The 15,249-nt window shown below is 38.7% G+C and overlaps 1 protein-coding gene across 1 annotated transcript in view; it reads left to right on the top strand.

Moving 5' to 3' along the window:
- LOC126481061 (RNA polymerase II-associated protein 1) overlaps positions 1–15,249 on the top strand; it is a 199,529-nt gene that overhangs the window by 136,791 nt on the left and 47,489 nt on the right. The window contains exons 14-18 of the mRNA XM_050104543.1: positions 92–198; positions 4,937–5,135; positions 6,647–6,787; positions 6,920–7,044; positions 9,897–9,992. Coding sequence (XP_049960500.1) covers positions 92–198; positions 4,937–5,135; positions 6,647–6,787; positions 6,920–7,044; positions 9,897–9,992 — 668 coding nt within the window. The remainder of the gene's footprint in view (positions 1–91; positions 199–4,936; positions 5,136–6,646; positions 6,788–6,919; positions 7,045–9,896; positions 9,993–15,249) is intronic.

Raw genomic sequence — 15,249 nt, 5'->3', positions numbered from 1 at the left:
AAGGTTTCTGTCCAAGAATGATAACACTACTTTCTTCAAACAAATGGATTTGTGATTCTTACTAAACTATGTTTTTATTCTCATCACAAAGGCAAATGATATGGTGTCACAACTGGAACAAATTGAAAAACTTGTAGGCAGTAAGATTGCATCGTTTCTACAAAGCGTCAACTATGGAAACCTTACAAAAGACATAAAGTGAGTGCTCTGTAATTTTTTTTGAAATTTATGTATAAAATTAAATAGGTCACAGACTGTGAAACTTTGTATGAAGTTTCTCTGTACAACACAGAATAATGAATGAAAAAAATCACTGATTTTGTAAATACACTCCTGGAAATTGAAATAAGAACACCGTAAATTCATTGTCCCAGGAAGGGGAAACTTTATTGACACATTCCTGGGGTCAGATACATCACATGATCACACTGACAGAACCACAGGCACAGAGACACAGGCAACAGAGCATGCACAATGTCGGCACTAGTACAGTGTATATCCACCTTTCGCAGCAATGCAGGCTGCTATTCTCCCATGGAGACGATCGTAGAGATGCTGGATGTAGTCCTGTGGAACGGCTTGCCATGCCATTTCCACTTGGCGCCTCAGTTGGACCAGCGTTCGTGCTGGACGTGCAGACCGCGTGAGACGACGCTTCATCCAGTCCCAAACATGCTCAATGGGGGACAGATCTGGAGATCTTGCTGGCCAGGGTAGTTGACTTACACCTTCTAGAGCACGTTGGGTGGCACGGGATACATGCGGACGTGCATTGTCCTGTTGGAACAGCAAGTTCCCTTGCCGGTCTAGGAATGGTAGAACGATGGGTTCGATGACGGTTTGGATGTACTGTGCACTATTCAGTGTCCCCTCGACGATCACCAGTGGTGTACAGCCAGTGTAAGAGATCGCTCCCCACACCATGATGCCGGGTGTTGGCCCTGTGTGCCTCGGTCGTATGCAGTCCTGATTGTGGCGCTCACCTGCACGGCGCCAAACACGCATACGACCATCATTGGCACCAAGGCAGAAGCGACTCTCATCGCTGAAGACGACACGTCTCCATTCGTCCCTCCATTCACGCCTGTCGCGACACCACTGGAGGCGGGCTGCATGATGTTGGGGCGTGAGCGGAAGACGGCCTAACGGTGTGCGGGACCGTAGCCCAGCTTCATGGAGACGGTTGCGAATGGTCCTCGCCGATACCCCAGGAGCAACAGTGTCCCTAATTTGCTGGGAAGTGGCGGTGCGGTCCCCTACGGCACTGTGTAGGATCCTACGGTCTTGGCGTGCATCCGTGCGTCGCTGTGGTCCGGTCCCAGGTCGACGGACACGTGCACCTTCCGCCGACCACTGGCGACAACATCGATGTACTGTGGAGACTTCACGCCCCACGTGTTGAGCAATTCGGCGGTACGTCCACCCAGCCTCCCGCATGCCCACTATACGCCCTCACTCAAAGTCCGTCAACTGCACATACGGTTCACGTCCACGCTGTCGCGGCATGCTACCAGTGTTAAAGACTGCGATGGAGCTCCGTATGCCACGGCAAACTGGCTGACACTGACGGCGGCGGTGCACAAATGCTGCGCAGCTAGCGCCATTCGACGGCCGACACCGCGGTTCCTGGTGTGTCCGCTGTGCCGTGCGTGTGATCATTGCTTGTACAGCCCTCTCGCAGTGTCCGGAGCAAGTATGGTGGGTCTGACACACCGGTGTCAATGTGTTCTTTTTTCCATTTCCAGGAGTGTATTTAGGTTACAAACAGCATAGTATGAAATGTTAAAATGCTGCAAATAGTCACCTGTTGATAATCTGAGTACTGAATAACAAAGTGAAATATTAAATATGGTACCACTGTAGGCGTTATATAAAATTATGAACATACAGAGTGATTTATAAAGATAGAGAGAACAGATTTCATTTATTTATTACAGAGCAACTATGAAAGACAGAAACATATTGTGCATGTCACTGGGCAGAGGGAGGTTCAAAGTTTTGTGTTCACACACACTCTATACTATACACTCAACATCAAAATGGTAGTCCATTTCATTTGGCACACAAATCAGCATGTTCCTGTTTATTGAATCAACAGCTTCAACAATTTGGTTTCTCAGCTCTTGAAGAGTAGCTGCTATAGGTGGGACAAAGACTCTCTTTTAGTTCCCCTACAGAAAAAAAAATCATTAGGTGTGTGGACTGGTGACCTGGGAGGCCAGAAGTAATGAACAAGCTCTTGTTGTCCACCTCTTCCAATCCATTGTTGTGGGATAGTGTTGTTAAGATAATGTGCCACCTCAAGCTGAAAGTGATGCAGGGTACCATCACGTGTAAAGATGTGACATTCCTGTCACAGTTTCCTCCGCAAAAAAGAAAGGTCCATAAACTTAGTGAACAGAAACAGCACAAAACACATTCAGTTTCTGTGTCTCTCTGTTATGTTTGATGACAAAGCCAGGATTTTGTGACCCCTCAAATTCTTACATTATGGTGGTTTACTTTACCCAATAGATGAAATGTCGATTTGTCCAAAAAGATGAGTCACATGGAAAAAAATGTCCTCTGCCATAACCTGGAGAATTGAAATGCAAAATTTGTGTGTTTCATTATGTTTGCCAGGATGCAATTGCTGCACTAACTGCAACTTGTAAGGCTTTATGTGCAAGCAGCATTTTAGAAGATGCTACACTGTTGTTTGAGGTAATTGAAGTCCCTGACCCACCCATCTTGGGGACTTCTGAATACTCAATGGGAACACATCTCAGATATGCTTGACATTTTCATCGGATGTGCATGGCTGATAAGTGCTCTTCCCTTTGCAAATGCAACCAGCTTGTTAGAATGTTGCATGCCAGTCTGCATGTGCAGAGGCAGCTTCTTGTTGAACTGATGGGGGTATGCGTGTTGCAGTTGAAAAATGAATTTTCTTTGCACAAATTTGTATGTAAATGAATTGTCTTGGGGTGTAGTCACCATGTTGCTACAAACAAAAAGCAGTGCAAATTTGTCAAAACTTTGAACCTTCCTCTATCCTGTGACATGCATAATATGTATCTATCTTTTATAGTTTGTAATAAACAACTGAAATTCATCCTTCTTTTTTAATCAGCTGTTATTTGTTGTTGATACCAAAGTAATAACCAAAACTTATAACATGTGAACTGGAGAGACTTGAGCAAGAAAATCAAGAAAAATGAATAAAAAGGTAAAATGAGCAGTATCCAAAGAGCATTACCTGCATGAATATAAATGGTTGAATTTTGGAGATAAATCACACCTTGCCCTATAAATTTTACAGTAACTATTGCTTGCAAAAAGGGTACAATTAATGCTGGATGTAGTAGCTTTTCTCAGTGCTACAGTTGCATTGGTCTCTCTCTCTCTCTCTCTCTCTCTCTCTCTCTCTCTCTCTCTCTCTCTCTCTCTATCTCTCTCTCTCTCTAACTCCAACTTTAGAAAAGTATCGAAACAAGCTCATATTCCTTGAAATATCTTCTGCTTTGTATCTGCAGCTGATTGTTTCTCTTGCTTGCGATATATTTGTTTTGTTTATTGTTAATCAACGATTTAGAATGAAGTGGAGCACTTCTGTGGGATTGAATGTTTGAGTAAGACACAGAATTGACAAAATTGTGATCCAATTCTTTCAGTTTTTTGTAAGAAACAAGACTAAATATGTAAAACCACATTTACCCTAAATTTGAAAACATGTTTCTGTTTGCAACAGTACTTATGATCAAGTCCAAAAAATGTCTGCAGCTATATATCTTGTTCATGTCCCCACCCATGCTAGTAATAAATAGTTCTGTATGTGTATTCACATTGTATATATTTGTTGTGTACTGCACTATGCCCAGCATAAAGCATAAATTAATTAATGTGGTACTGCATTATGAATACTTAGCAATATAAACAGATGAAGACAAAGGTGTAGTCATTGTGCTGGACAAAAATATACTATAGAGGATGTGGTGGGAATAATATGTTGAACAAATGTGGAAAAAAGTGCTGTTTTTTTTTTTGTAATTTCACTAGGATGTCACTAGGATGTCACTGCCAATTTTAAAATCTAACAAATCTGATATAATCATTTGTTTCAAAGAAAGATACAAGTTTCAGAAAAGCGATTCCCTTGAAACAGACAATTGCTGTTAATATTTGGTTATCGGCAATAATATATTCATTTCAAAGCTCTGCACATTTATTCCATATTTAAAGCCACCCACCCATATCTCAGATAGTTCCTGCAGTTTGTGAAGCATGGGTTCAAGGGCTATTCAGAGACACTCCAATTATTGAAGTGTGTTTTATTTACATTTTATGTAACTATCCTTTTCATAATATTGTAATTATGTATACTGAAATGTTCACTTACCACCTGCAGTTTCAGAGAGGATCTGATACAATTTTTCTTCTCTGTCTTGACAGAGATCTCACTTTATTTTATATATCACTGCTGCTGACGTTGAGCACACCAGCAATTACCTCTGTTGAATTCTGTATTAACTTTGAATTGTTATAGTCTGCATTTCACACATTTCACAGGGCTCTATGTCGTAGAGTACGATAACATCAAATGTATATTGTCTTCACATGACACCAGATATTTAGACTTATCACGCTCTTTGAAACAACACAATTTCTATAAGCTAGCAGAAATAAGTCATAGCATTAGTGACATACAGTTCACATTCAGCGGTAGCAGGCTGGAAACAGTGTCTCCTATCATCCACACTGACACTGCCACATATAGCTATTTCCATGTGTGCAACATGTTCTAGTGGCTGCAAACAATGCTGCAAACATTGTTGCAAAACATGTTTCAAACTCAGGATAACCACAGTGTACGATTTCTTGTTACACATCAGAATTTTAAATCATATTTTAATTTAGTTAGAGATTTTTTATGTCTGTCTTTTAATGTTTTGCCTAGACGGACCTCATGCTTGCTGTACAAGGGCTTTTCTGGCACGCGACGTGATCCTGAAGCTTTGCCTTCATTAGGAGGTCTTTTGTGGGGTGGACAAAAAGTTACTCCTATCCTGCAAGCCTCATCTCTCTTCCCATTCTTCGGAGGTTTGACATGTTTGTTAAGGGATGCATTTAGTATCCATAAAGGACTATGCGCAAAGGTGAGTTTATTAAATAAAAAGACAGTGATATTGGCATAGCAGGTTGTAGCAGAATCAATCATTCAACAAATCATTGTCAGTTGGACATTACTAAAAATTCTACCAGCTTTCCCATAGTAAGTCACAAGTGACAACATGCTGTTGGATAATGTTTTTACCCTTTGATACATTTTGCTTTGCACTTAGAAGTATAAATTGTGTTCAAATTATGTCATATGTCATTTCATTTGTTCATGATTGTATGAATCGAAAGACAGTATCATTGAAATCATGACTCAGAAAATTAAAAGAAAAATTTAAAGAAAAAAAGAGTATGTGCGTACACGTACAGTATGTGTTGGAGACAGTCCCCATTCGTTGGATATAGAAACAATGGGCATTGACAGACAGAATCTACAGTTTTTGTCATCCACTCACTTTTAATTGCATACTTCATTTTGGCCTGTGGGGTTTTATTATTACCATTTTTTTTGTGTTTTCTTTGTGTCTGGCATCTAACTTCTGTCCTGTTTTTTTACTCATCCTCCTGCATCCATTACTTGTCACCTCATTGTTTGCATATTATTCCATTCCTTTCCTTTTTTTAATATCTTGTCAATGTGGTGCTGGATAATATTTAGTGGAAACAAACTACGAAATGAGCATAAATGGCCACTCACTATATAGTGAAGGTATTGTCCAACAGATAAGCACATAAATAAGAACTGGAACATGATCACACATTTATATGTGTATTCTTGTTTGGAAAACACACACACACACACACACACACACACACACACACACACACACACACACACACACACCTGCACACCTGCATTGTTCCAACAATTTGGCCAAAGTTTTTGTGTACAGTTCTGTGTGTGAGTGCATGCACTTTCACGCACTCTGAAAAAGCACTGATGTAGGTAAGTTGGCATTCCATGTTTCAATTTTTGTTTATGTAACTATCTACCAATCGTTTTTTTTGTGTCAGCCTTATACAGTTCATTACTAGGAATACTCTGGAATTTGCATCAGGGCTTTTAGTTCAGGGTTCTAATTATTCCTGTACCTTATTGCCATCTCAGTCCAGGATTTAGGCTGACTGTTCTTCCCTTACTTTTTCTGTTTTCCAGTTTGATCCTACAAGCTGAATTGTAGAAAATTTCAAAATAAGGATTCTACTGTTTTATTAAAAGTTGTCTGTATGAGTTCTGATCCAGTTCTTTCTGTATGAGTAACTGGCTAATTGATACACCTGTTCACTCACAGATGTCTTTAGATCATTGAGTATGCCATTCACTGACATGTGGTATGCACAGCTTGCCCCCTACAGTCATCCATTTGCCTTGGCTCCAAAAACAATGGTTTATCTGACTTCATGATGCAAAAAGAATAAAGTAAAATAAAAGTCCAGAAGTATATGGGAAGAGAAAATTTATATCATGGGTGACCAGTCAGTGCTGATGTAAAAAATGGTGTATGTTATAGGAACATATTATAAACATTTTTCCATTGCTTTATTTCAGATATGCACATCATTTATCAATGAAAATATGGTAAACTATCTCAGTGATCTGGTAACACAGAAACTGAACTTCGTAAATCACTGGTTTACCAGGATAGAAATCTTCTTCTTATGTGATTTGTTATTCTTATTTCACAACAAGGTATGTAATAACTGAGAATTCACAAATGTTAGGGGACAAGTAAATTTTGTCATTGAATGCATTTTGATGTATGAAGTTGTGATATATGTTTTTGTTGCCTTACTCTAAAAATGATACACTTGTTTCTTTCAGGATACAAATTTTTCTTCTTTACTGCATAATTTATCAGTTAAGGTGGTGAGCTTAATCCCTACCAATGACAAATTGCTGATGAAACAATTATTGAAAAAGATTGTTTTCAATCCACATTATTTCAGGTAAAATTTTGACAGCACTGAATAAATTTTGAGCTATATTTAAGTATAATAAAAACCAATTCCTTGTTTCTGAAACTACTTGAGTGTCTAATGGTGTGTTTCCAAGTGTTCTGCCAAGTTGTTGTTTCCATTTTATCCACAGTATTTTGACAACTATCAAGAGCCCTCTATTCCAGATGCTGCGAGTTCTGGTTGGAGTCCAGGCAGTGAGTGCAAATAACAGCAAAACTTGCAGCCCCTGAAAAAGATGGCTGGGTCAGTCTTTAAAATATTTTGCATAAGGTGGAAACAACAGCTCGACAGAATATCTGGAAGCACATCATTAATTGGCCATTCTGATGAAACATGAGAGACCGCTCAAGTGTGGATTATTTGATAAAATAAAATTATGTTAGATTGAGTTCCTTTATGTTAACTACAACAATAAACTAGAAGGCAAGCAGTAGAATCTCTCGCTGTGTGCGGGGCATCTCCAGACACATCTTCAGCCTGAAATCTCATTAATTGGAGTATAATTGTCTTCAGTAACGAGTCCCCTTCAAACTGAGTCCTGATGGCCACCTAAAATGTGTCTGGAGTTGCACTGGACAGTGGTGGGATAGCAACCTGACTCACCCGCCACATGGCCTGACATCCAGGAGTGATGGTCTGGGCTGCAGTTTCTTTCCGTAGAAGAACCCCTTTGGCTGTCATTCATGCTGCCCTTATAGCACAGTGGTACATCGACAATATCCTATGCCCCATTTTGTTGCCCTTTATGGCAAGCCATCCTGGACAAAATTTCAGCAAAATAATGCCCATCCACACACAGCGAGAGTTTCTGCTGCTTTTCATCATGTGTGCCTAATTCTACCTTGGCCAGCAAGGTGCCAGATTCCTCTGCAGTTGAGAATGTTTTATGATCTAGCATACGATTTGGACATATTTGGTACAGTATCGCTCAGGAGAACATCTGGCAGCAATGCCAATCTCAATAACTGCTTGCATAAGGGCCAGAGTTGGACTGGCATGTTACTCATTTTTTCAACTTTGTGAATCTCGAATCTCTTTCTCTTGAATAAGTCATCCAATTTCTCTGAAATTTTAACCTTTTTTTTTACATGCACATCACATTCTCTCTCTCTCTCTCTCTCTCTTTCTCTCTCTCAATGGGAAAGTAGTAGAGGAAAGTATGAATATGTGAGCAACAACAGCTTTCAAGAGTACAAGCGGAATTAATGATTTATTTGCACACATTTGAGGGAAGGACAGGATAGAGGAAGACACTGAAAACACAGTGTGGGAGACATTGGAGTCCCAAGGAAACTATAAATGGTCAGACAGGTGGAGCATAAATCCTTGCAAGGATTGAAGCCGGATAGGTTATAGGATTAGTGGTTGTCTGTTAAAGACAGTTTCTCCTTGCTCAATTTCGAGTACTTAGTGTTTCAGGGAGAGGGTTCAGACGGCATGGGTTATCTAGCAGCTATTTGAACTGGATTACATTGCAAGCAGTGTGCTCTGCAACTGGGTAGTGAAGATTTACGGCACAACAGTGACCATTCATGCAGGTCAATGGATCATTCACTGTGATGCCCACATAGAAAGCTTCTGCATGTTTGCAGCAAAATTGCCGTACGTCAAACTGTTTCCACAAATGACCTTACTTACAGTATAATATTTTGATGAGCCCAAAAACTCCTTAGAACAGCATTAATTAGACAAAACTATTTCCAAAACTTGCATGTTAGTTAAAGTTGAGACTTCACATTGGCCTAGTAAGTATGTACAGCCGAACAAGTGTGATCTCTGAATTTCAAATGCATTAAGTTCCTCAAATTTGAGTTAAAATTAGAGTGATTTCGATTATAGCAAACTGTAATAGTAGTAAAGTAAAGCCTAAATCATTCAACTTTCTGCTAGAGATGTGAAGCACACAATATGAAAAGAGATTGTCTCAACTGTTTCAAAGAGTGCACTTTCTCTGAAGTTACTGTAAATGTGGCAAAAGTAATTTTCAGTTTATTTTTAATTTGACATCTATCTTGCACAGGTATTAACTATATGTGGCACCTTCATCTACATGCAACATTTTAATATGAAAATGAAATTGACTTTCATACCTAGTTGTCTCATGTACGATCAGCTAAGCACACTCGATGACTCCAGTCTTTTGTTCTCCCTTTTCCCACTCTTCTAAATGAAATATTTAAACAAATATAATTTCAAGCTTTTAGTTTATACCACTTTCTAGACTGATATTTAAACATTGTTATTTATTTTATTTTATGTGGTTGAAGTTTCATTGTGAACTTTTATTTAATGTATAAATGACAGACATTTTAGTGCACAGTTATTGCGTAATACAAACATAGCTTAAATATACATCCCACAATAAAGTATCAGAACACCATTTATTGCAGTGAGCCATTTGCCTCTTTACTTACCACTTGATAGAGTGTGTTCATTAAAACTGCCAGCCTTTTGATTTCCTTTAACTTCTTGAGCATATATATTGCCAAGTAATCGAGAGATTTGGGGAAAATATACTCATTTAAATTTAAACAGCTTATGACTCGTTACCACAGTGTTCTCATAATTCTATACTAGTTGCTTCTAATGAGGTCCATGAAATATGTGTACACTTCCTTACTGAACTGAATGTTTTAGGTCATGACTTTGCAACAAATTAATTACTTATATGATGAGTTTGAAAGATTTATTTTGCTAAGTGCTGGGTAGAAATTATGTACGAGTCCTATCAGTAAAGAAAAATGAGTGATAGAGTTTCTTATTTGTTAATACTTATGTAAATGTGACATTTTATTAACTATTTGGGTATTTTTTGATGAATTACATTGATTTCTTTACAGAGATGCATTGGTGTCATATGGTATTAAGAATGTTACTCTAGATGCTGTCAAAACCATATCCCCAATTTCTCAGCTACTGCAAGAGTGTATTAACAAGTGAGTACATTGACACATTCATATAAAAAATTCCATTGAGTAAGTTAGTGGAAATGAAAATTTTAAAAGCATTTAAAATGTGAAGTTAAAATTTTACTCTTTTTTGATCATATATGTGCTTTAGTTGTATGTGCAAATTGTACCCCCGATGGCGGCTCTTGTAGTGTTTCCCTCGGCATCTACTTAGGATAGACCTTGGAGAGAATAGGTAACCACCATCTCAGTGTGGTTGCAACATTCAAGAGACATAGGTCCAACTTAAAGTATCCTGCTGTGGGATGGTGCATGCAGAAAGCACGAAGGTTCCGAGGTAGCAATGAATAATAGAAGTTTATTTCTACAAGAGACAAGCAAGAACATGACAATATAAAAAATTTCTCAGCCAAAAGAATGTAAATTGTTCTGGTGTATTACAAGAAATGTCACATATATGTTGTGGTTCCTCGAGGGTGCAAAAGAGTGCACTGAGTCTGTTACAATTGGTAGCACTGCCCTAAGTAGGTTCAAGATTGGTTTACACTATCATTGTCTTGGTCTGATATGCTATTCTTGGAGACTCTTTACAGTAGAGGCTCCTTTCGCAGTGGTCAGGAGCCACAGGAGCAGGTCATGTGAAGGCTGTTCAGCATATGAATACTAGGAAGTTTGCTGGAGTCATGTGCTGTTTGCATCTGACAGAGCAGCATTCACAGGACTATGTTGTGTAGTATGTGGGTGGATCAAGCCACCAGCAATACACTGCACAAATGCTCAACCAGTCATCAAGATTTGGTATTCAATGAATGCCCGTCAGATTGAATTTCTAGGAGAAGAATGGCCAGTTTCCTTCCCTGTCCTTGCTCCTTCCCTGTCGTTGAGCAATCTCTGCTTGAGTTTCACTTCCATTGATGAGGGGGTGTTAAACCTTAACCTTCATACCTTCCTAAGTCTGTGTTCTTGAAACCAGACAACTGTTAAGTCACATATATTTTGAGTTCTGGAGATGATACTACCCATTGTAATACAATCCTTCCTCTCTTTTTGCTACTTCAGATATTGAGTCAGGACCATACTAAGAGACAGGATTGAGTTGAAAAAGTGAGATCTTCAAGAGAGCAAATTGAGTGTTATGACACATGCAATCAAAACGAACACTGTAGTGATTAAAATAAAGAGCCAGTTTCAGTGCTGCTTATTTGTCATGATGGGCGTACTAACTTTGGCCCTTAGTAAGGGACCACGAAAGTCTGTATCATTGTTCAAGGTAAAGACCAAAATCACTTTGAGTACTAACATACAAGAGGGTGTACTCCAGATCATTAAAATATTATTTTAGGGCATATTCAGTCATCCGTGCTTATATCCAAATCTCACACATTGATACAAGTAGTCATACAGTTTTAATTATCACCTCAAAAAAATTAAATTACATAATTAATCTTTTTGTTTGTTATCAGGTGGATGCCTGCAGTCATGCTACACATTAAAATCCCTCCTCCACAGTAGCACAGCATGCTGCTAGAGAAGGCAACCAAAATGGGACAGCCCATTGACAAAGTAGAGCTTGACTGTGCCATAATGTTTCGGCTTCTCTGGCAATGTGCTGTGATACATGTATTTCAATGTGTACCATAACTGCAGACATCCACCTGCTGACAAACAAAAAGATTAATTAAATCAGTTTATGTTTTTGAGGTGACAAATTAAACCTGTGTGACTACCAAAAATAGGTCTAATGAGGGAAACTCCTCATTGCACCACCCTCAGATTTAGTGGTCAGTTGGCCCATTGGACAGCCCGTCAAAAACTAAACACAGATGAAATATGAAAAGGAGAAAAGAAGAAAAACAGAAACAGTGAACATTACAAATTTAACATATGCAATACTGAGCGACATTAACAAGATCTGGGTCACGGTGTTACACTGCACAGGGGGAGATCCAGGTTCAAATCTACCTTGTGCCCAACAGTTTTTTCACAAAATTACGAACTGTCCATTCGGTCATTGACGTGTCTGCTGTATTCAAATTTATGGATGTGTTGTGGCACTATATCCGTTTGCAACAGCAACATGTAACAAAGGGACCTCCAGATGTACATACCTCCTGTTTCTTCCACATAGGTACCACATGTTATGCCTCTTGCATTCCGTTTTAGAAGCTTTGGCTCTTGAATTCCACCATTGTAACATATTTCAGACCTGTTTACCTGTTGTTTTCATTTCTGTGAGAGATCTGTGCGGCATCTCGACTACTCTCACCATTCATCACAGAATATGAGTCACTTGATAAGAATATACTACTGTTGCAAGTAAATGTAATGAGTAGTGTGAGCAGGTTAGATGCCACATAGACCTCTCGCAGAAATGAAAACAATAAATAAACAGGTGTGAACTATGCTACAACAGTGGAATTCAAGAGTAAAAACTTCTAAAACGGAACGCAAGGGGCATAACGTGTCTGGAAGTCCCTTCTTTACATGTTGCTGTTGCAAACAGACTTATGTCACAACACGGACACAAATTTAAATACAGCGAACAGACACACTGATGGCTGGGTGGACAGTTTGTAATTTTGTGAAAAAAAAAAAAAAAGTGTTAGGCATGAGGTAGACTTGAACCCGGATCTGCCTCTTCGCAGTTAACACTATGACCAATTGACCATGACCCAAGTCTCGTTAATGTTGCTCAATACTACACGTATTCAATTTGTAACATTAACTTTTTCTATTTTTCTCCTTTTTCCACAGTTCAGTACACCTTCTTCCTGTTTTCATGTTCGATTTGTGTTCAGTGTTTGATGGCCTATCCAAAAGGCCAACTGACCACTAAATCTGGGGGGGGGGGGGGGGGGGGGGGTTGCGATGGGGAGTTTCCCTTGTAAGAAGGGGGACAACTTTGGTTGCTATGATGTTTCTAACAATTGTTCTCTTGGGGGACACTAACCAAACGAATTCACCATCTACGATGCAGAGCTACATGTTTTCTTTAGAGTACTGGACCTGCACTATAAAATGCTTCATCTGTTCTGACACACTATGAGCATGACAAGTCATACACTGCACATACTGCTGGATTCCACCTACTTTTTGTGCAACAGCAACCCAATACACCATGATGGTTAGCAACCCAATACACCATGATGGTTAAGCTGTGTGGATCTACGGTGATAGACAGATGGCCACTTATAACAAAACATCACTGCTGTACCAATATTACCTTCAGAATTAACAGGAATAATCTCAAGGAATCTAACTGCTGCTATTATTTATTCTGTCTTCTGGCTTTCTTGGCGGTTGTAACAGGTAATGCAGAATAGATATACCTCAAACCAGTTATTTACTGGCGCTGAGCCAGCTGTTAATACTATTACTATTCACTACTTTTTTGTTTCATAATGTTAAGCTGGCAATGCTAACCCTCACTTTCCCAGTAAAATAAACTTACTTGTGTAAACCTTCTGGAAACTGAAAATAGTGTATTTGACTGCATTTTGCAGAAGTAAACTATTACAAAAACTTTCAATTATGCACAGTAAAACTGATTTTGCAGTTAGAAAATTCTAACCTAGGAGATAGCTGTACTATCAGCTAGGCTGGTTGTGAACTTTTTAAAAAAATCATAGTACCTTCAGTCACAAACTGAACATTTACCTAGCACATTTTTTAGATATTCGAGCTCATTTTTTTTAAATATTTATATCTCAATATTAATCCATTGATATTTGTAAGTACATTTGCAACACAAGATTTTCCTCCAACTAAAATTTTTAAATGAAACTTCATGGTGGATAAAAACTGTCCTGGACCAGAACTCAAACCTGGAAGCTTCCCATGAAAGACAAGATTCCAAATTCAAGTAGCAATCTGAGGCACAGTTTTAATCTGCCTGGAAGTTTCATAACAATGCACACTCTACTACAGAGTGGAAGATTTATTTTGAGTATTTATGGCTGAGCGGTTCTAGGCGCTTCAGCCAGGAGCCGCGTGACCGCTACGGTCGCAGGTTCGAATCCTGCCTCGGGCATGGATGTGTGTGATGTCCTTAGGTTAGTTAGGTTTAAGTAGTTCTAAGTTCTAGGGGACTGATGATCTCAGAAGTTAAGTCCCATAGTGCTCAGAGCCATTTTTTTAACTTGTGGCATAGTGCTCTGAGTTCCTAAATTGAAATAAAATTTTCGTTTAATCCACAAACACCCTTTGCCTTGATAATTCCATACAAAGGAATAATAAAAGAAAGAAAATGCCTTTTTGTATTGAAGGTGCTGTGATCTGTGTACTTGGTTCTCATTTCAAAGCTACACAACTCTTTCTCCAAATGAAATGTCTCAGATCCTAGGCTATACTTTACCGCAACACCATTAAAATGCATCTTCTCTCTGAACGAGCATCTGTCCTGGCCAATAGACAAAAGCCAACTCATAGTTTCATTATACAAGAAAAGGAACTGTGCTTGTTTTTCCTTTACATTGTGGCATATGCATGTACAGTACTCTTTTAGTGGCCAGTTGTATTATTAGGATTCTCTAGAGCTCCCAGATTGGCGTAACTGTGTGGCTGACCCAGTATCACAGTACTCATCTTCACTGCTCCAGAGCCTGTCATGATATGTTCTCTCATGTGCAGCTCTGTTCTCAGTATTATGCTTTATGCAACACAAGATAACCAAATAATGATGTATGATGTGAATGGTAAACATTGCCTAAGCTTTATGCATTGTAGCTCATGTAACCCAAAATAACCAAAGACTGACATATTTATTTAAACACTAAACATTACCCAAGTTTTGTGCATATTTTTTTTAATGTTGACTATGGCTGGAGCAAACAAAACACAGGAGGGAGCCTTACAAACCATAAAAAGTGAAAATGACATTTTACAATACCCAACAGAGAATATAATGTAATCCTACATAAATTTATATAATTGTTTGAAGTCTATAAATTTACAAAATTTCCACGTACATAAGTGCAGTGCAACGGATGATGACCAGATGCTGCCAAAATGTGTCATGCTAATAATATAAAGAGTTAAAAAGGTATCAATACTATTTCATGTGTGCCATGACATAAATATGCATGCATGGAAAAGCTTGTATCATCACTGACTGTACTTTCTTAACAGTCAAAATACATTTATTTTAGCAGTTAATAGTCGGTGGAATGATATAAACATCTGAATGTGTTAAGTGATGATGATGTGCTTATTATTGTTCTCTGTGTGACAGACAAATAAATTTTTGGCTAAAAAGTAAGTAAATACACTAATGAAATGTTTTAAA

This window comes from Schistocerca serialis, chromosome 5, assembly GCF_023864345.2.
Source record: "Schistocerca serialis cubense isolate TAMUIC-IGC-003099 chromosome 5, iqSchSeri2.2, whole genome shotgun sequence".
Classification (NCBI taxonomy): domain Eukaryota; kingdom Metazoa; phylum Arthropoda; class Insecta; order Orthoptera; family Acrididae; genus Schistocerca; species Schistocerca serialis.
This window is presented reverse-complemented; position numbering and strand designations above follow the sequence as displayed.